Below are 20,565 nucleotides of genomic sequence, written 5' to 3'. Positions count from 1 at the left end.
TCTGACACTGCGGAGGCCTGGACTCTGAACAGTCACTGCCAGGGCTTCCACGCCACCTGCTGGTGTGCAGATAAAGGATGGGGGGAGGCGAGGGCTCAGGACCCAGCTCCCGGGACGCGTCGAGCACACTGGCAGCCAGGCGGCCGGGGGAGGGCAGCAGGACCCTCGGCAAACCTCGGGTCAACAGGACCCCAAAGCACATGGAATTGAGGGGTTTGGCCTGAAACCTATTCTTGCTTTACATGCTGCACGATGCTTGGGCTGCAAATCAATAAGCCTTTGTGAAAAAGCGGACTGGGCCGGATAACAGAGGCAGAGCTCGGAGCCCTTCCATTCCAGACCAGATGGCCTTCCCCAACTGGGCCCCCAGTGGTCTGCAGGAGGGAAGCCCGGGTCCAGGACCAAGCCCTGACTCCCCAGGAGCAGCGTCTGGCAGTTTGGCAGCCTGCTGGGAGGGTGGACCAGCGGCAGGTGCAGAGCCCTGGGGCCACCAGGTGGCACCACTGGCCCAGATGCCTACGGAGCTGGGTGGAGGGAGCCCTGGAGGGTGCCTGGCTGAGGCTCAGGCCAAGCTGAGGATCCACTGGGGCCTCCAGGAGGAGGCTGGTTGGAAGATGGAGGGTAGAGGGCAGAGGGCCACCCAGAGGCCTGGACCTGCCCTGCCCCCCTGGGGTCTCGGGTTTGCAGATACCAGCTGCCCCCAGGCCTCGGGGTCCATCTCGACCTGACTGGGGTCCCCTGGCTGGGAAGGGAGTGTGACAACATCGCTTCGCCCCCACGCCCACTGCCTTCTACCCCAAGCCTCCCCTTTGAGCTCTGCCCCCCAGCACCCCAGGGGGAGCTCCTGGGGGGGCGGGGCAGCGAGGCTGTCCATGCCTGGACCCACATGCCTGTGGGGTGCACTACAGGAACCTCGGCATCTTCCCACTGCAGTCTCCCATCCCCTGTCAGCCCTGCATCCCTCCCACCTGAGCTGGGTCAGTCCTGAGGGATCACCCTGCCCCCAGGTCACAGCCAAGGCTGTAAGCCCAGAAAGGTGCGGAACACCACGGGGGCCTCCCCGAGGGGCTGGCATTGCAGGCTGGCACTCAGAGGGGGGCCTCCTGTGGGTAAGCAAGCGGGGGCAGGCTGCCCTGCCCCCCAGCACTTTCACCTCTACTGCTCATCTGCACTGGCCTCCACTTTACAGAGGGGGAACAGAGACTCTGAGAGGGCCACTGGGGTCCTCAGGGCCACCTTCCATTTCCTCCAGGTGTCCCCCTCTATTCTCACCGGACCCTTAGATCCTTCACTCACCCCACCTGGTGGGGCCACCATCAGGGTCCAACTCGCTGGGTGGCTGCTCCATCGCCCCTCCCAGCCCATCCTTCCCTCACACCTTCAAGGACCTCTTGGAGCCCCACTCACCCCCGCTTTTGCTCTCAGCCTTCTCTCCCAGGGAACTGAGAAACCCAGGCCACAGAAGCGCCCAGGACATGGCGGGCACCTCGAGCGCCTTCCTGCTCCCCGCGCCTGCAGACTGTTCACCCCCTGCCACTTGCTTGTTGCCTCACCCACCCATGACATTGGCCCTTCGCCAGGGCCCATCACATCCCCCCCCCACGCCAGGTCTCTGAGACTCCTCGAGCCAAGAGCCACACAAAAATTCCCATGCAGGTGTCCACAGACATCTGTATAATGGTGAAAGGAGGAGGTGTGTGCACTAGTGGGTCTCTATGTAAATTTCCTCTCCTATAAAGACGTCATTGCTTCAAAGCACTTAGAGTTGACTTCAGTTTCTTAGCAAAAAGATCACTGCCTCCACCCACCCGGCATTCAAACATGAAAACACTGGGACACTCCCCCAGTGCTCCAGATCCCTGACACATCCTCAATTCCCTTGGTGACTGACAATTCCCTTTCCGAGCCTCCATGGAGGAGAGAGAATTTTCTAAAATCCTGTCCTAGTAACAGCCACAAGGACAGCTCAGTGGTCCTGAGTCAGATCTGCTTTGGAGCAGAGAAGCCCAGAGACCCTACTTACCTCCTGGCCCTGAAGCTCCCTTCCCCTGGCCCTTTCTCCCTCTTCCAGGCTCAGAAAAATACTCTCATCCCATCCAAGGAAGGAGTCAAGGGCTTATGGTCTCTTAGTGAGTCTGTGTATTTTAAATGTCAGAATTATAGTTGACTCGTGAACAGAACGGGGATTGGGGCGCTGACCCTCAGCACGGTCTAAAACAATCCGTGTCTAACTTACCGTCAACCCTCTGCACCCGCAGTTCCTCTGTGTCCGCGGTTCAGATCCGCAGATTCAACCAAAGCAAATCATGCAGCGCTGTAGCATCTGCTACTGACAAAGGTCCATGGGTAAGTGGGCCCTTGAAGTTCAAACCCATGTTGTCCAAGGGTTCACTGGATTTTCCAACTTCTTATGGCCTGAAATGGCCATGAGCAAAAGCAGAGGCGCCTCCCCACGTGCAGCCCTGGCATGTGGGGTGTGCACCTCAACAGAACAGTCAGTCAAGGGCTACTTTATGTGGGGAGAACAAGGTTTTACTAAAGGGCCTTGTCAAAGAGCTCCTCAGCATATTTAACTACGAGTCCATTTGCAAACAGCTCCTGAGAAACTTATTTTGTGAACCTAAGCAGAGCTGTGTTCACGATCTCTGCAAACTTAAAAGAGTGTCAGAAAAATCACTGTCTCCATTGGAAGCATCCACGACGGGCACAGGACCCCCGTTCTATACGCGGTTTCCCGGGACCACGGAGGAGCCCGTGGGGCCTGGGCTGTCGGGAGGGGAACCTCGCACCTGTGCGTTTACTTACGTCCTCGGACTCGAACACGTGGCAGATCATCTTATACTGCTTCTTCCCCTCCTGGGCCCCGGGGGTGGTCTCGATGCAGTCCTGGGAGGCTGAGCGAGGCATGCGGCGCCTGGCCATCAGCACCACTATGTTCCCGATGTCCGCGATGTAGGAGATGGTACGCAGGGCGTGGTCCATCATGGTCTCCTGCCGGGAGAGGCACATGAGGGCCCGCGTTACAGGGAACAAGCCTTAAAATACACCTGAGTTTGGGGGTTCTCAGCCTCAACACTCCTGATGTTTGGGGCTAGGCTACCCTGTATGAGGGGGCATCCTGTAAGATGTTTAGCAGCATCCCTGGCCTCCACCCACTAGACGCCAGCAGCATCTCTGTTGTCTGGGGCTGGACCATCCTGTATTGTGGGGGCCATCTTGGGTACTGCAGCATGTTTAACAGCATCCCTGGCCTCCACCCACTAGACGCCAGCAGCATCTCTGTTGTCTGGAGCTGGACCATCCTGTATTGTGGGGGCCATCTTGGGTACTGCAGCATGTTTAGCAGCATCCCTGGCCTCCACCCACTAGACGCCAGTGGCATCGCCTCTGTCCCAAGCTGTGACAACCACAAAGATCTTCAGCTGTGGCCAGATGTGCCCTGAGGGATAGAGTCTCCCCAGTAGAGAACCACTGCCCCAGTGAACAGAGGTTTTAGGGCAGTGATTCCCAGTCAAGGTGATACGCCTTCACCTTAGCCCCAAAGCTTCCAAAATGATGCTCTTGGGGCATGACGCTGGGTGGGGCTCCTGGTCTTATGGCGGAAGGGCAGCAGCTGAGGCCCATCCCCACCCAATTAGAGGCCATCTGTAGCTCTGTGGTGAAGGGTCCTCTCCCTGCAAGGCAGGTGCTTGGCCCAGACTTCCTGCCAAGCAGAGGAGGAAGGCTTCAGAGCCAGTGTTTCCCAGGCAGGAGTTCGTCCCAGGGACCCCAAGCAGCCTGGGCCCGGGCAGGGCCCCGAGGCAGCTCGCCTGACTCTGACAGATGGGTCTCTGCAGCCTTTCATCACCCCTGGGCCCAGGCAGGCCCATCACGCTCCATGGGCCCACTGAGCATCGTGTCCAGGGCCCCCACCTAACAAGGCTGCACACAGAGGCTCTGAGAAACTAATCAGCTGGTCTTTTATGCTTTTGTCCTCTTTCCACAAAAGAAAAGAGGCATTTCTGCAACCTCTGTGGCCCCTGTCTTCCTCACACAAGCCACTTCTTCACACTTGCCTTCCTGGAGCCGCGGTGTCTTCTAGCCGAGGCTGTAGAGGGGGTATAGCCATGAGAGCGCCCTTCCAGGGAGGGACACTGGAAAGGGGACCGTCAGGGGTAGCTCTTCGGCATCTCTTGATTTCTGGCCACTTTCAGAAACACCTGAATCACCCCCGGGTATCGGAAACACACTTCTCACCCCAGCTCTGAGCACCTGTCAGTGGCAGAGCCCCCTTCCTCGCAGACAAGGCCACCCACCAAGTGGCTGCATCCCCTTCCTGCCCTGACTGGTCACTTGAGTCCCCACAGTCTCTGCATCTGTTCCCACCTCCCAGCCCCTCTGCTAATGTTTCTTATTTTATAGTCAAACCAATTTCCTGCCACCACTCTCTTCCAGTTCATCCTCAGCGGCCTCGAAGCAAACTCTCAAACGATCCACGGTGCCCACAACTGGCCAGGCCACCCCAGACACCTTGGCCAGGCGGCCACACCATGGCTCATGGAACGTTCCTGACCCACCTTCCCAGCTCTTGGTCTCCTCACTCTCAGTGACCCCGAAGCCCTTGGGGGCCAATGCTCGATTAGTTCATCTTTAGGGAGTGCCATCCCCCCACCAAGCTAACCCTGTGTGACCTTCTCTCTCCCCAAGGCCAGCTCCAAGGTTCCAGGGTGTGTACAAATGGAACCCAGCCTCTCTTACTCAGGGCAGCCAGCGTTTTCCCCTGAGCGCACAGGTAGCCAGGTGTGTCCCATCTGCCCAGTGAGATGGGGGTGCGCCTTGGGAGCCAGGCACCTTTGCTTCTTCCACCAGCCCCGACCTCCCAGTCAAGAAAACCACAAGCAATGCCCCAGGCACCCACTGTTCTCCAGCAAGAAAAGTCACCGACGTTTCCATCACGGAAGAGAACAGAGAGCAATTCCACCAGATCCAGTTCCCAACTGTGTGTGCAAACACCCGAGTTCTCTCTCTCCCCGAGGCCTCTTCATCTGAGGGGGACGGGGCCCTAGCAATGGTGGGGCTTTGCTTACCAGCCCACGGGAGAGCTGCTCCCTGCAAAGCAGATGCAGGACGAGACCCAGCCCTCACTCCCCACTGCAGGCTCTGCAGAGGAGGTGGCTGGGCACGGAGGGAGGAGCAGGCTCTCCCTGCTGGTGGGAAGCAGACCCAGGAGGGAGCGGCCTCGCCCTGAGGGATGAGGACTCCCCACGTGGGGAGCCCCAGCTGTGAGGATGCACAGGAACGTGGGGAGGAGAAGGACATGAACAAAGAGAGAGCAAGATGCCGGGCAGCCCACCACACCGCAAACTGTCACAGTGAGGAGAGCCCAATGGGACAGAGCGACAGGGGCTTTCTACTGGGAAATGGGAAATGAAAACGCTCTTTAAATACCTCGGACGAGCAGAGGTGAGATTCGACCAGAGGAGGGGAAGGACTCTTAAAGCGGAACCTCAAAGCCCACCAGAGGAGCCATGAGAAGGACCATGACCAGCTCATCTCCAGCCCAGGAGTTTCGGCAAGATGCTGCCCGTCGAGATGCTGCCCGTCGAGGGCCCTGTCCTCGTGGTCCTGGATGCCGTCCTCACTCTGCCCTTCCCCTACCCTGGCACAGCTCGGCTGACCCAATGGTCATGAACCTGAGCCCTAGGGAGCCTCTGGCTTCCCCAGGACATCTGACCCACTGGAGATCAGGGAGCATCCTCCTCCACACCAGATCCGAGCCATCAGCAGCACATCCCTGAGGCAGCCCCACAGACTGAAAACTCTGAGGTCCCCTGCTCTTTGGCTCTGGAACATTCCCATCCACAGAGACCTGGGGAGCCATGGGTACCTCCAGCAGCCACCAGGGGGTCCCCAGGGCAGGAGCTGTGACCCTGGGGACCCAGCCAGCTCTCTGCAGAGGGCAGAGAACAGTGGGTGGTGTGTGTGTGTGGGGGAGGGGACACTGGAGGATGGAAGTGGAGAAGCCCCATGCCCTCCTGATAGCAACAGAGCCCCTGGCCCATGGGAGAAGAAGATGCCAGGAGGTCCATGGTGGCTGTGATGTGGCCAAGACTCTTGGAGAGAGGCCAAGAACTGATGTGAAAAAAGCAGGGCTGCTGGAAGAGCATGGTGGGGCAAAGAGCCGGCACAGACAGCCAGCCAAAACTGCTCTGTACCCAGGAGGGGGACACCGGCCACCAGGAACTGGTCTGGGCAGTGGCTGCACGTGACGTGGCCACGATGCTGCAGCTGGTGGGATGGAAAGCTCACGCGTGTTAAGGACCGACCTTGAACGAGCAGGCAAAGAAAATCGCAGCTTCTGGCTCTGTCCACTCTTGGGAGCTGATGCCCTGTCCTCAGGCCCTGTTCAGACACCAAAGACCCAGAAGGAGGGAAGGGAGGAGTGACGGGAAGGCGGCCCAGCACTGGGCTCTCCCCTGAGAATCAACGGGGCTCTAAGATGTTCGGAAACTCGTCCAAGGCCTCAAGTTCACAGGGATGAGCCCAGTTTTCAGTCCTCGGGGCTGCAGCCCCCCTGAAGAAACAACAAGAGGAGGCTGTGTAGACCAGGGCTGACAGAGCAGGCCTGACACCGTCCACAGAAAGGGCCACCCGCAGGTTGCCCTCGGCCCATCTGGGAACCTGGATTTCAGGCGGGTTCCCACCACCCGACACGATCAGAGTGGCTCACCTTGCCTGAAGCATTTGGGCAAGCAGTGTGGTCCAGCCTGCATTCCCCCTTGCTTTCGGGAGTCTGGAACTTTGGTGCATGGCAGGCAGGACAGGTGCCTACGTGACCAGCCCCCAGTGAAGGCCTTGGGCACTGACGCTCCAGGGCTTCCCAGTGGCCCACGTCTCACAGGTGCTGTCGCACCTTGCGGCCGGGAATTCCAGCTCACCCTGCGTGACCCCATTGGGCTGGGACCCTGGGTTTCCCTGGGTTCAGACCCAGGCATCTTCTCCTTTGCCGGTTTTGCTCTTATCCTGGTGCCGTCATGAATCACAGCCTTGAGTACCACTATATACTGAATCCTGTGAGGCTTCTTATCAACTTACGAAGCTGGAGGGGTCTTGGGCACCCTGACAGGTGGGTGGATGAGGGATGGTGGCAAAGGGGGCAGGAGGGAGGGTCTAGTCCAGACGGTCTGCCCACAAAAGATCACAAAATGAAGTCCGAGGCTGTGACGTGTCCTATACCTGACCTGGTTGGGTGACTCCCTGAGTTCTCGCCAAGTGCAAGGCCCCAAGGAGGGGGACAGGGCAGCTGGACACAAAGATCAGAGGGACAGGGCACAGGCCTGGCCCCGGGGACAGACCTGCAAGGAGGAAGGACCTCGACGGTGGGTGGGCAGCAGGGCCTGGGGGCTGAGAGGGGCTGTGGCAGGAGACACATCACCGTGCCACTCCTACTCCAAGACACACCCTGCAGCCTCCTCTGTCCCTATACGTCAGGTGTTCCCACCCACTGGGCCCTGAGGGGTGACAGCCACCTCGTCCACTACCTGAGAGCCATTCTGTGCTCCTCCCAGCAGCCCAGCGATAGGCACGGTCCACACCAGGAGACAGCGAGTGAGCAACCACACTGAGGATGTCGGGAGCCGTGACCTGCACTGTGGGACCAGGGGCGTGTGGAGTTGGGGGCGGGTGAGCAGGACCCTACGGAGCTGGTCTCGAATAGGAGGCGTGTGTGTGAACTCTTAACGTTTAAAAGCAGATACTGTCCAGCTTGGTTCATTTCCAGGGCTCAGGATCAACGGTCCCCCAGCAACGACAAGGCAGAGCCAGAGCCCAGGTCTCCGTTGCTGTGCGTCCCTCCCCACGGGCAGGAACCGCAGCCCCTTGGAGAATGGCCGGTTCCAGGTCTGGGGCAGGGAGTGCGAGGAGGGCCAAGAACATCTCATCATCTCCGAGATGTGCTCCAAGACTGAGGGCAGGCTGCCAGGATGGTGCAGGGCCCAGTGGGAAGGCCCCAGACAGATCAGGGGTGACGCAAGCACCCAAGAGAATGACGATGGTAAGGGATTATAACACAAGTTTAAAAAGAAAAAATCTGGGAGTCCGCAGTGAAAAGGGAGAGAAAAAAGAGGGGAAAAGCAAAAGGAAGCTCTTCTGCACAGAAGCACATTAGATTGTAAGACGTGGAAGCAGAACAGAATGAGAAAATCACCAGTTCGCATTTGTGATGTTGTAACCGATGTGACACCATCGGGCAGAGGGTGCTGTGGAACACGCTGCCCACACACCCGGAGGTGACACATGGGCCACTTGCCAACAGCAAGAAGCCAGAGGCCATCACCCCCGGGGTCTGGCCGGCCTCACCAGAGTGGCTGGGGCCCTTCCTTGGCTCTGTCTGCCGCCGCCTCCCTCCCTGCCTCCTGCAAAGCTCAACCGTCCGTGCCCCTGCCCGCATCACCCCACCCCCAGCTCCCAGCCCCCTCCATCTGGCTCCTGTGTCTGCTTCTCCATCTCCCCACAACAGCAGGCTCGTGTGCTGGATCCAGGCACAGGGAGATGAGTGGAACTGAGGTCAGACACGAGCAGGGCACACGGTTTACAGGCAGAAAATCTTAGGACCCTCCCCGCTGGAGTGCCACCGCACCGGGGCCGAGGGCCACGTGGATCTTCACCCCCCTGCGCCATCTCCCAGCCCGGCACCAGGCTCGCAGAGGCCTCAAGAGAGCTGTTCCACAGTCCGGATGGGGAGCACACGCCCCCCTCCCCCCGCCTGGCTCCCCTCCATCGTGTCTCTATTTCATCCCAGCTCCTGTGCACACCTGATGGCCAGCTTCACGGCACCTGGCCCGAGGCTGCTGCTCCCGCCACCCCCCCACCCCCCGGTTCGCTCTACGTTCCACAGCAGGGGCCAGGGGACTGTCCCGGGGATGCCGTCTCACCCCCGCAGAGGGCGTCTGCAGCTCAACCTGGCTCTCCTGGGAGCCCCTGCGCACGATTTTAAAGCACGGTCTCCCGAAGCTCACCTGTGTGTCCGCATTTAACACCTTGATCCTCTGGGTGGAGATGAAGAGGTCCACTTCCGTCAGCGTCTGGGCATCCCCCTCAGAATTCTAAGAAAGGATGGTGCAGACTGTTACAAACCTTTAAAAAAAACTAACTCAAACAAAAGCCTGACAATCTCACGAAGGACCCTGAGCGCCCCTAGAGGGAGAAGCTCCTCGGCAGAAGCAGCCATGGGAGTCTAAACACAGGCTTCCCCAGCGCAGCTCAGCTGAGCGAGCCCTCGGGGCGCTTTGCACAGGGAAGGCTGGTGGGCGGGGGTGGGGGGCTGGGAGGGGTTGACTGGTTCCAGGAGGCTGAGCACGGAGGGGGCCAGACGCTGCGGGGCTTGTGCCGCAGCATCCAGAACACAGCCCCCCACTCCCAAAGAAGCAGGCCGGCCTGCCCATCCTTCCGGAACATGGCAGATACACAAGGTCTGTGGATTGGAGCTACCTTTCTTGGATTTGGGATGCCAAGTATTCCCAGTAAAAAAGGGAAGAAAACTTCCAAAAGGTGGATTAGCATATCCGCATTGTCTTCTCATTTAAAGCCACAGTCCTGTCAACCCCCAGCAGCACCAGTCCAGCTTCCAAAAACCCTAAGGAAGCAAGACCTTGACTGGACCAGGCGCTGCCCTCACAGGATACTGGAGAGGCCATCCCACAAATGCCCATCTTCTCCCGGGTACGCCCATCATAGAGCCGCTAGCAACGTGTAAAGGAATATTCTGGAAGCTCAGTGCACTGCTCAGGGGTCTGCCCCAAACTGGGACAGCCTGTCACAGGGGATCCTAATTACTACTGCATCGTGGTGATAACATGAGTTCTTGGGTTTGTCCACGGAGAGAAATAATCCTTTGTGGTCACTCGGGAGCCCACAGCAGCATATCTTCCACTTCAAAGCAGCAGAAATAGTGATTTAACTCCTTGCTAGAAAATCTGAAATCAAACCCCTCACTGCTGACCATTCCTCAAAAATTCTGAGTTGCAGAGAGGCCCCAGGCTACCATAATAAATGTGTATTTTCACTCAGTTTTCAAAGGAAAATGTCTTTTGAGTGCTCAGCCCACCACGGGGCGACACTGCTCTTAACTGACTATAAACAAGAGTCAGACTAACGCAGCTGAAAATTGTCTGCAGGATGATGGAGGAACTAATTTCTTCTCTGTTTTAACAATCGGGTTGTAGTCTATATCCACGTGCTTTTAAAGGTTTTATTCTGAGACCGTTGCCCAAAACCTTCTTTCCAAGAAGAGGGTTGGGCCAGAAGGAAGACAGAACAGTGGCAGGTGGACCTTGGTTTTAGGGGCTGTTTTGGAGGACACTTGAGCATATGATACACATGGTGGGAAAACGGGGCAAACTTGGAGCTGATCAGGCTCGAGCTGGGGGTAAATGCATGAGGCTGAAGCCTGATCAATATGAGGGGATGAGAGAGGTGGCCCCGTCAGACTCCCAGTAGCACAGGTCCTACAGAGGGACCCCAGACAACAGGGGGGCCTTGCTTGTCCGTCGATGAGGGTCTGTAACCCCACAGTCACCAGCAAATCCGTAGGGTGGGGACTCTCTGCTGGGGACCCTGGTCCTTCGCAGAAACGCTGCCATTATCATTTGCCTGGCCAGCTACGGGCAGACCAGGGAAGGGGCCCTTGGCAATGACCCTGAGCATCTTCCTGGCCGAGAGAAAGAACAATCTTTCACGGCGGTAACTGCTGGCCTTGGCTGGCACTGAGGTCTGGTCTGCCTGCGGCCGACCCCTCTGGGTTCTCCAGACTACAGACCCGAGGAGCAGGCTGGGGTCCACTCTGACCGTCCTGCTCCAGCTGCCAGGGGGGCATGGGGCGACTGTGGGCGGGGGCCTTCTCCTTGGGGGGGAGCACACCCAACTGCAGGTGTGCAAAGCCAGGCTTGTCCCACTGTGCCCGGAGGCAGCCAGCACAGAGCCCGCTTGGGCAGAGGGAGATGCGTGAGCTCCTTCCTCTGCTGCAGCCGAAGGAATCCCAGGAGAGGCCGCTGGGCAAAGAGCAAGCATCACAGGGAGGAAGGTCTCACTGCAGTGGGAAGGGAGACCCTGGGCAGGGTCCTCTGGCCATACCGCCAGAATGTGGTGTTCCAGGCGGGCACAGAGGACTAGCTGTCCTGCTGCCCAAGCAAAAGCCAGTGCCAAGCCAGCCCCTCCGACGCCGAGCACTGGAGACTTCCTGCATTGAGGGGGATAGTTAGAACATGCCCAGCATTTACTAAACGACCATGCTGATGAACAAATGACTGAAGATCGACCCGAGATGTTTAAAAGTCTGCCCGTGCCCCAGAAACTTCTCAATAGAGAAGGCGTCCCCTGGGCAAACTGCACTTCTCATCATCCCGATTCAGCAAATTAAAGTTAATGAGTCTTTAAATATCAGAGCGATTTAATTAATTCTGTACAGGGGGCCTAGGCCCTGAACGCATCGCATGGTCACATCAAAGCCACATTTAAAAACGTCTACACAAAACGGCCGCATCACAGCAGTAACCGTGCCCTAGCTCACAGAGACTCTAAAAAAGAAATATGGAAAAAAGGGCAACAATTAAACGCTTCTGTAAGTGGGCGGTTTAAAAAAAAAAAAAGAGCATCTGTGATGTCTAGTGCTGACCTACCAAAGGAAGAGAAAAACCCGTCTGCCACATCATTTCTGTTCCTGGGCGCCATCCCCCCGACGCCCCCTCCCACAGGACAAGCCACAGAAACAAAGGCAAACCCCACACCCTACACACCGCTTTCTTCTTGATTTTAGCAGCCTTTTGCATCCTCTGAGCAGCATGAAAGAGAAAAGAAAAACAGGTGGGCGCAAAGCAAAGGAAGGCCAGGTGGCTTTACCATCTCCCAACCACCACACGGGGCTCACTCCTGGAGCCCCTTCCTCTCGGTCGAGGAAGTCAGAGTAGGTGAGGATGGGGAGGGGCCTGCATCCTTCCTCACCCCACAGGGAGACCCCTGACTGCCCAAAGGGGCACCTCCTCAGACCACCGCCCCTCCTTCCTGACCCCGTCAGCTCTGCTGACATGGTCCTGTCCTCCCCCTGCCTGGCTGCACCCACCCTTCAAACCCAGGTGACCGGACCAGCGGCTACCCAGAGCTGCAAGTACATCAGAGTTTCCTTGAGGTCATAAATTTTAATAAAACATACGACTTTTTTGTTTCCCTTTCTGCAAGCACTCTGGCACTAGGGATACACAAACGGTCAAAATGGGATTAGAGGCTCCAAGCAAACATGTGACTGGAAAGCTTCGGAACAATCATATTTTAAAAATCGCATGTCTGGGGGTCCCAGTGGCAGTTCCTCATTAAGCAGCCTCTGCGTCCCCAGCCCGCGTCCTCTCATCCAAGGCAAAGTCTCCCTCGGCCCCATCAGGTGCCTCAGACACTCCCACTCTCACGCCCAGGGCAGTGGGGCCAGAGCTGGACAGAGGGCCGTGGCGCCCACCCCATTCCAGTGCTCCCTGCAGGAAACCCAGGTGCTCCTGGGCCACCTATACCTTGACCCGGCTGACAGCCTCCTGCGCCTGCATCATTCTGATGTTTTTGGATGGGTTCCGCTCTGAGAGCAGCTGGGTGGAGCCCAGGTAGTTGGCAGCAAAGATGATCCCATCGATGAGGTCTTCTGGCTCACAGGGCCCTGGAACTGAAGGGGCACAGTTGTCAGCTTCCAGGAGGATAAAGGGACAGGGCAGCAAGGCCAGGGGTTGTGGGAGAAGGCTGAACCGTCACCCCATCTGCAGGCATCAGGGGGGCTGGGGTCCCGCCCCCGTTACCCTACAGTGCACCATGCAAGTAACTGCACAGAATCAACACCCCAGCCAGGAAACCCTGCACCCACGGTGGCAGGAGGACAACTCTGCGCTCAGGCAGCTGTCACTCAAGGCACCTGGGCCTCCCAGGGGACAGTCATATGCTGCAATCCCAGAGACGCTCTTTCCCCAATATGCCCATGCCTGCCCCAGGGCCCTCAGGGACTCCGGATGGTGATGGGAACTGCCCACCAAGCTCCAGTTCTGTGCCCTGGGGCTCCTGTGAGCCTGCAGCCTCCTCAAGAGGCCTGTCTGGCTCCTCCCATTCCATGCACCCCAGGTCCAGGCTGGGTGACGTGGTCCCTGTCCCACCAGCTGCCTCAAGACCAGAGCTGCCAACAGCATGATCCAGAACATTCCATCTCTGAGTTGTTTGACACAGGAACCGCTGGCCTCACGTGGCTTTTGAGGATGTGAACGTGTTGGCTAGTGCGACAGAGGAACTGAATTTCAAAATCTGTATGCAACCCTAATTAGCTGACACATCAGCAGCCACATGTGGCTGGTGGCTCCCACCCTGGACAGGCTGCTCTAGGTGGGGTCAGCAAACCTTTTCTGTAAAAGGCCAGATGGAAAAGATCTAAGGCTTTGCTGTCTCTTTGCAACTAGGCACCTGGGTATCTGGAGCACCAAGGCAGGCCTGGTGGCGTGTGTGTGAGCGGTCCTGGCTGCACGCTAGCCAAGCTTCACACACACAATTGGTGGCTGCAGGATGTGGCCCCAAGACCACAGTGTGGCAACCCAGAGGCTATGGCTCAGCCCTCCTCGCAGGCCCACGACCACATTCTTCTTCATTTCCCTAACTCTCCCCTCTCACTGCCCATCTCTGGCCAGAGCCCTTCTCTCGGACTCTGTGTCCCTGGCTCTCAGGTGCCCCCTCCTTCCCTAGCTGGCCCACCCAGAGCCACGCCAGTGTCCACAGGGCTGGCCCTGCTGCATCCCCCGGCCCTCAGGGCCAGCAGTCCCCTCCTGACCCTCCCCTCAGCCAGTGTTCCGTGGTCTCACCTCCAAACTACCCTGTTTCTGACATCACCCATTCGCCCAGAATAGACAGCACCATCCATCAGTTCAATACCACCCATCCTGAGCCCTCAGCTCCCATGCCACACATCCCACCTGTCTGTCTGTCTGTCCAGGAGATTCAGCAAAACTCCACCCAGGCTTCCTCAGGCTGGAAAAAGCCCCCAGCAAGGCAAAGTGGTTCCATTACAAATTCATGGCTCTAGATGCCCTCAGAACTCCTGGATGACCCTAACGGGATCCTCTGGGACACTGCTCCCCCTCCCTCTCTGGGTACGGCTATTTCATACCTTTCTCCATCCCCTTGAACTTCCTGCTGCCCCTCCCTGTGTGTCCTTGACCGCTCATCACCTCTCCTCCCAGACATGCTCACGCCCCATGCAATGGGCATCTGACCAGCCCTCCTTCTGTCTTCCTGTGCAGCAGCGGGGCCCCCGCCTGGGGCCTGACATCACCTGCGACCCCATCCTTCCCCTCCAGGCCCCTTCCTCTCCCCCACCCTGCACTGGACCGAGCCCTATCTTGGGTCTCCCCACAGCTGTTAAACATCCCTGGTCACCCCAGGGAGGATCAACACCCACCCTCACCACATCCCTGCCTCCAGTGGGCCCCCTCTTTCTCCTCCCACTCAAAGCCAACATCCCCAACTTTTTTGGCACCAGGCACCGGTTTCAGGGAAGACAATGTTTTCACGGACGGGGGGACGGTTCAGGTGGTAACGCGAGGGATGGGGAGCCATGGGAAGGAGCAGATGAAGCTTCGCTCGCTCGCCCGCCCGCCGCTCACCTCCTGCTGTGCAGCCCGGTTCCTAACAGGGATTGCAGACCCCCGCTCTAGAAGACCTGCCCGTCTGTGCCCTCACTTCCTCCTCAGCACATCCCAGCCTGGCCACTGTCTCCACTGCTTCCGTGGACACCGCTCCATGGACACTGCTGTGACCTCGGTGCCCTCACATCCAGTGGGTCTCTCTGGTCACCATTTTGCCACTGCCTCCCTGCTGAGAACGCATCCACCACCCTGGTCTCCTCCTCCCTCTTCAGCTGTTCTTCTCAGCCCCCTGCGGCCTCGTCCTCCTCCCTCTGGCCACTGGACACTGACGTCCTCAGGGCTCAGCTGCAGAAACTCCACTCACTGGCCCGCTCTCCCTGCAACACGGGTGCCTGCCCCAGGGCCTCTAAGGCCACTTACTCGCAAAGGATACTGTAGTTGTCTGCACTCCACCCACACGCTCAGCAGCCTACGTGTGGCTCCCCCGGGAGGGCCCAAAGGAACATCCATCTCCACATGCCCAAAGCAAGCCCTGCTCCCCGCCACGCCAGCCCTGTACCGCCACAGCCCTCATCCCGGACAGCGACACTACCACCTTCCCAGCTAGGCAGGCCCACACCCCACGTCCACCCCTCCCAAGTCCTCTCCATTTTGCCTCAAACCTAACTCAAATCTGTCCACTTTTCCCCAGTTCTGCCACCACCTGCAATGAGCCGCATGTTTGCATCCCCCCAAGTTCATGTTACATCCTAGCCCCCAGTGTGACGGGTAGTAAGAGGTAGGGCCTCTGGAAGGGAATTAGGTGATGAAGGTGGAGCCCACATGAATGGGAACAGTCTCTTTAAAAGAGACCCCAGAGAGCTTCCTGGCCCACTTTCTGCCCTGTGAGGACACAGAGAAGGCAGTGGTCTGCAGCCCCCTCAGAACCCGACCACGCCGGCCCCTGATCTCAGGCTTCCAGCCTCCAGACTGGGAGAGAGACATTTCTGCTGCTGCTAAGCTCCCCAGTCTATGCGCTTTGTCACAGCAGCCAGGACTAAGACGTGGATCAAATGCCCACAGGCTACTCTCCCTGCTGCTGGGAGGCGCTTCTATACCAGAAACCTGATCATTTCCCTCCCCTGCTGTAAGCCCCTCGGGGCCTCTCTCTGCTCCGGATGCGGGCCCAAAACCCAGGGTTCCTGCTGTGGGGTCCATGCATGTGGGGGTGGGAAAGTTTCACTGGCCTCTGTCACCCCATCACCAGCAGAGCCCTAGAGACTCCTGCCGGCATCCCCACCCCGGTTCCTCGGGGGCTGTGGGCTCAGCGAGGGGCCCCAACTGAGCAGGCGGTCACCCGAGGACAAAGGTTCACTGACACAACCCCAGGCCGACACTGGACTCGGGGCAGATTTCTACACTTACTCGCTGAAATGTTCACTCTCTTCAAACCTCAGGAGAACGTACGTATCTGGGGTGCCTGGAGGGAACCCGTACGTTGTGCTTTCACTCCAACAAACCAGCTCCGTGGGCTTGAGATTAAAGCACCAAAATGGGTCACAGCGTGTGCCTGTCGGCCTGAAGACCCACACCCTGGGAGACCGCAGATGAAAAGGCCACGACCACCTCTTCACACCAGAGCTGTAGCTCCTGCACTAAAGCCGATTCTGTGATGTGCTATCAAAGTATTCTGAAGTCTAAGAGAAAACTGTTAGCAATAACAGGCCCTGGTAGGTCCCAGCTCAGGAATGCCCCAGGCCAGCTCCCGTCCCGATGGCACAGATCCCGGGGGGCCCTGGCATCGTAACACCACTGCCCAGGACCCCCTCTCTCCCCAGTGACCCTGACATCCTTCCCGTCGGTCCCCAGAGGACGCAGCTGGGTGCCCGGTGGCTTCCTCCAGGAAGCTCTGGTCCCGCCTGTGGAAGCCTCAACCAGACCCTCGGGAGCAGGCCCGAGGACCCACCCCTTGGCCTCCAGCCCTGTCTGCACGGGTCACTGATGCTGTCCCCCACAGATGGACACTCGGTGACCTTCACAGTCTGCTGGCAAAGCTTTTCCACAGGTCTGAGGCCCCAGAGCCCTCGCTCTGCCATCCACGTCTGGAGGAAAGAAGCCTCTCCCACTACAGAACCACGGTTGGGAGGGGGCTGCTTCTAGAGACTTAGGCCTGGTGGGGAAGATGTGAGCCTAGGTCTGGAGGGGGAACACTGCCTCTCCGTGCGGCCTCCCCACCACATCCATCTCTGCGGGAAGGTTCTTCCTGTGCTGACCTGGCTGGTCGGGAGGAGGTCAGAGTGCTCCACAGCCTCGGGTGGAGTGGACATCATGCTCCAGGGAGGGGGAGGAGGGGCGGGTAGTGGCGGGTAGGGCGGCGGGAGGGCCTCGGGGCCCTAGCTCCTGGCAGGTTTATAATCTCACACTTTTCAAGTTTAAAAAGGCAACCCCCAAAAAGGAGAGTGCCACACCTAATGAATGTTCAGATCAAAGGTTTCCTATCCCATTTTCACTGTTGTCTTCCCCAAAGGTCAGTGCCAGGCGCTATCCTCTCCACTGTGGGCCCCACCTTCTCATTCACCCTCTCTCCACAGTCCTCGGGCCACCCTCTCTGGCTGCCGAGTCAGCACAGGCTCTGGTGGGACAGAATAACCCCCCACAGGCCCCAGGGTGGCAGGACCTCGGCGACAGGACCCTCAGGGACCCTCCCAGCCCTGGCATCTCCCCAGAGGTCCTCTGCCGGTCGGCGAGCCCTCAGCCCCACATACGCACACACATCAGCGTCGGCGTGCCAGGTGTGGCTCTGGGCCTGCAGGGCCACACTCCACAGCTGAGCCTGTGCACCTACGGGATCTGAGACCCAGAGCCCGCCAAGGCAGCCGGGCCCACAGATCCAGCATGCCCTTTCCTGGGCAGAACGGGAAGAAAGGATTTCTGCAGGGCAGGGGCTTCAAATTATCAGGGTCATAAAGCACCATCATCACCACAAGCCCAACCTGGACTGGAGAGAGATCAGCTTCAAAGCAGCGCTGAGGCCATAAGGATGTGATCCTGGCCGTGGGCAACCTGTGAGGTGGCCCTGCTCTGTGCCCGCTTCTTCACCCCTTGTGGGGGGAGCGACAGCGGAGCCCACCACTGTGGACAGCCTCCCAGACAAACCAAGACAGAAAGAGCCACCCAGGAGGGGGCCCTGCTGCAGAGCCGGCAACTCCCCAGGCCTCTGACCCAGGCACCCACTCACCCCAGGGCCCGGGGTGCAGCAAGGGCTCCCCAAGCCATGTTTCTGTCATGAGTATTTTAATATTGACAGAAGCATGGGGGACTGTGCCAGGTGGGGGTGGGGCATGGGACTTGACCCCCAACACTGCAGCACCCCTGCCCCCTCCCGCCCATCCACATTGAGGGCCAGGCCCTGTCCTGGGGGCTGGGACAGCAAGGGGGACCAGGCAGAGAGGGGCCCTATCTCTGGACACCAGAGTCATGGGAACAAAGCAAACTCAGAAGCAAGGTCTTTTCAGAGGCTGAGAATCAGTGTGCAGGAGGCCAAACGCAGGCTGAAGGGACAGTGACACCATCTGGATCTGATGACGGAAAAGGCTGGTCTTAGGAGCAACAGGTGAGCGAGACCCAAAGGATGGGACAGGGGACAGGGACAAGGGACTTGTTTTCTGGGTGTTGTGGTCACGTGACATCCCTGCAGGTCCCAGATGTCTGCAGGGAGGCAGGGACAGCTCTAAGGGGACACAGGGAGCCGGGCTGGGGGTCCAGAGATCCGGCTGAGTCTGAGCTCTTCCACTAGTCCCGCTGGACCAGGCTCTGTGCTCTGGGGACAGCTGTCTAATTGTTTCCTCTCAATTTCCTCACCAGCAAAATGGGTGGAGGGAGAGAATTCCTGATTTCTATCTCGACAGGGTTTTTGCAAAGATAAGATCGACAGTCTGAGTTTCCCAAATGCTAAAGGCATATCAAATGCAAAGCCTTAATTGAGGAATTCCAGTTTTTATTTGCACCCAGCTCAAAAGACAAGTGGGTAAGGCAGGGTCTCAGGCGCCAGGTGAGGAGGGCAGCAGCCTGACAGCAGGCTGTGCCGAGAGCAGGTCACGTGCCCACGGGGCCTCGTGGGCGGGCAGCATGAGAGGGCACGCAGGCTAGGAGGGCAAAGGGACTCCATGGGGCATCACCAGACGTTAAGTGACAGACCTGGGTCCAGGCCCAAAGCGGCCACATCCCGAATGATGGTTCATCAATACCCGTAACCTCTGGGCTGCAAGCAGTACGGTGCTCTTTTAAACCCCGTATCTGAGGGGGTGGTGGGAGGTGGCAGGTCATTTAAAACAGCTGAAGCTGAAGTCATTTGAGGAGGGAGAGAGAGAGAGGTTAAGACCCCAGGCAGCCCCTGCCGAGCCCAGAATCACCTGCAGAGCCCAAGGAGCCTGCAGAGTCTGTCCCCCGCCTCGGAGATGCCCCTTCAAGGAGGCTGGAGCGGGGCCTGGAATTTGAACTTGGCGTCTGAGTGCCAGGTCCCACTCCAGGCAGCCTGTCTGGGGCCACCTGACCTCCAGCAGACAAGAGCTCCCTTCCCACGTTTGTCTCAGGAGCAAACCCTCTGCCAGGCTCTGGCGAGTACCCACTTCTCACTCAGGGGCCGGCAGGCGGGCCATCCAGGGACCCTGCTCCCGACAAGAGAGAGAAAACTGGCTGACCCCTGTGGGACTCCACAGCCAGGGTCCAAACAGGCTGCCCCTTCCGTGTCAGGCACCTTGGTCCTTGCTCTGGAGACGAACAACCTCCTCCCAGTTGGGCAGGGCTGGGGGCATCAGGGGAGGGGAGGGGGTGATGAGAGAGGGGAGGCACCTAGGGGAAACCCCTCCCTGTCCACCCATCAGCAGCCATGGTCCACACGTGGACACATCGGGGACTGTCACCAGCGAGGCGGAGGCAGAAGCCACCCCCAACAGAGGGAACAGGGCATCCAGCACAAGGCAGTAGCCTCCACCCTGCCCCTCAGGGCTCCTGACCAGGGTACTGGCGTTTTCACCACCTCATGCCATCTGTCCCCCCCCCCCAAGTGAAAATGGTCCCCAGGGTCAGACTGTTGCAGAGGGTCACCTGCCCCACCCTCCCGTCACTTGCCCTCCCTGCAGTGACCAGTACTGACCAGTAGATGGCATCACTCTGTCCTGGGGAACGTCCAGGTGGTCCCAGGAGCCCAGGTGGTCACTGCCTGCCCCACACCCCCAGCCAGTGCCCAGGGTCTGGTCCTCAGCACATGTCCCCATGCCCTGTCTGTGGGGTGGCGGGTCACATGACACGCCGTGGCACCCACCCGGGTAGACCTTCTGAGGCCTCTGTCTTCTGATGCTCCCCTTGCCAGTTCCCCAGGGGGACCTTGGTCAGCTCCCCAGACCGTTCTGTCTCACACCACACCACAGAGGACCCTTACTGAAGGCCGGTCCCACGTCCCCACCAGATCTGGGCCCATACCTGGGGGCACAGACTCCTGCTGTGAAGGGTGCCCCGTCCCAGGCAGTGGGGTCCACCACCTGCACCCGTGGACTCCTGCTCCCTGGGAAGAGGCCAGGAAAGGACTGGGGGCTTTGCTACAATTCCAGCAGATGGTCCCCTCCATGGGGGTGGGGGGTGGGGGTCTTGTCGCTCCTGCCTTGCTCTTTCTTCAAAGAGGAAACACTACACCCGACAGTGCCTCCAACACGTCCCCGGCCCCCCGCCCAGCCCCACACGCATTGGGATGCAGAGAGGAGTGGCCAGTGCGGTGGGTGGGGGGGTATTTCAGCTTCACAGACACAGCTCTCAACTCCAATCACCAAATGCAGAACCAAGGATCAAATGGTTTCATCCTAAGACTAAAGCAGCTGGCCCTGTGTGTTTGGGTATAAACTGTCCTTATTTTGCTCAATTCTTGAAAGAATCCGAAGCTGAGACCACCAGAGGGAGA

The 20,565-nt window shown here is 58.8% G+C and overlaps 1 protein-coding gene across 2 annotated transcripts in view; it reads right to left on the bottom strand.

Annotated features, from left to right (window-relative positions):
• The window catches only part of APBA2 (amyloid beta precursor protein binding family A member 2), a 248,017-nt gene that overhangs the window by 12,861 nt on the left and 214,591 nt on the right, over positions 1-20,565 (bottom strand). Inside the window, exons 6-9 of one of the 2 annotated variants that reach the window (XM_057722046.1) lie at positions 12,534-12,679; positions 11,772-11,807; positions 8,997-9,083; positions 2,806-2,991 (exon numbers count right to left, since the gene is read on the bottom strand). In XM_057722046.1, the coding sequence (XP_057578029.1) occupies positions 2,806-2,991; positions 8,997-9,083; positions 11,772-11,807; positions 12,534-12,679 (455 nt within the window). The remainder of the gene's footprint in view (positions 1-2,805; positions 2,992-8,996; positions 9,084-11,771; positions 11,808-12,533; positions 12,680-20,565) is intronic. The other variant, XM_057722047.1, reaches the window with a different exon arrangement.

Source organism: Hippopotamus amphibius, chromosome 2 (genome assembly GCF_030028045.1).
Source record: "Hippopotamus amphibius kiboko isolate mHipAmp2 chromosome 2, mHipAmp2.hap2, whole genome shotgun sequence".
NCBI classification, from domain to species: Eukaryota; Metazoa; Chordata; class Mammalia; order Artiodactyla; family Hippopotamidae; genus Hippopotamus; species Hippopotamus amphibius.
The sequence above is the reverse complement of the archived record's forward strand: the minus strand, read 5'-3'. Positions and strand labels throughout refer to the sequence as shown.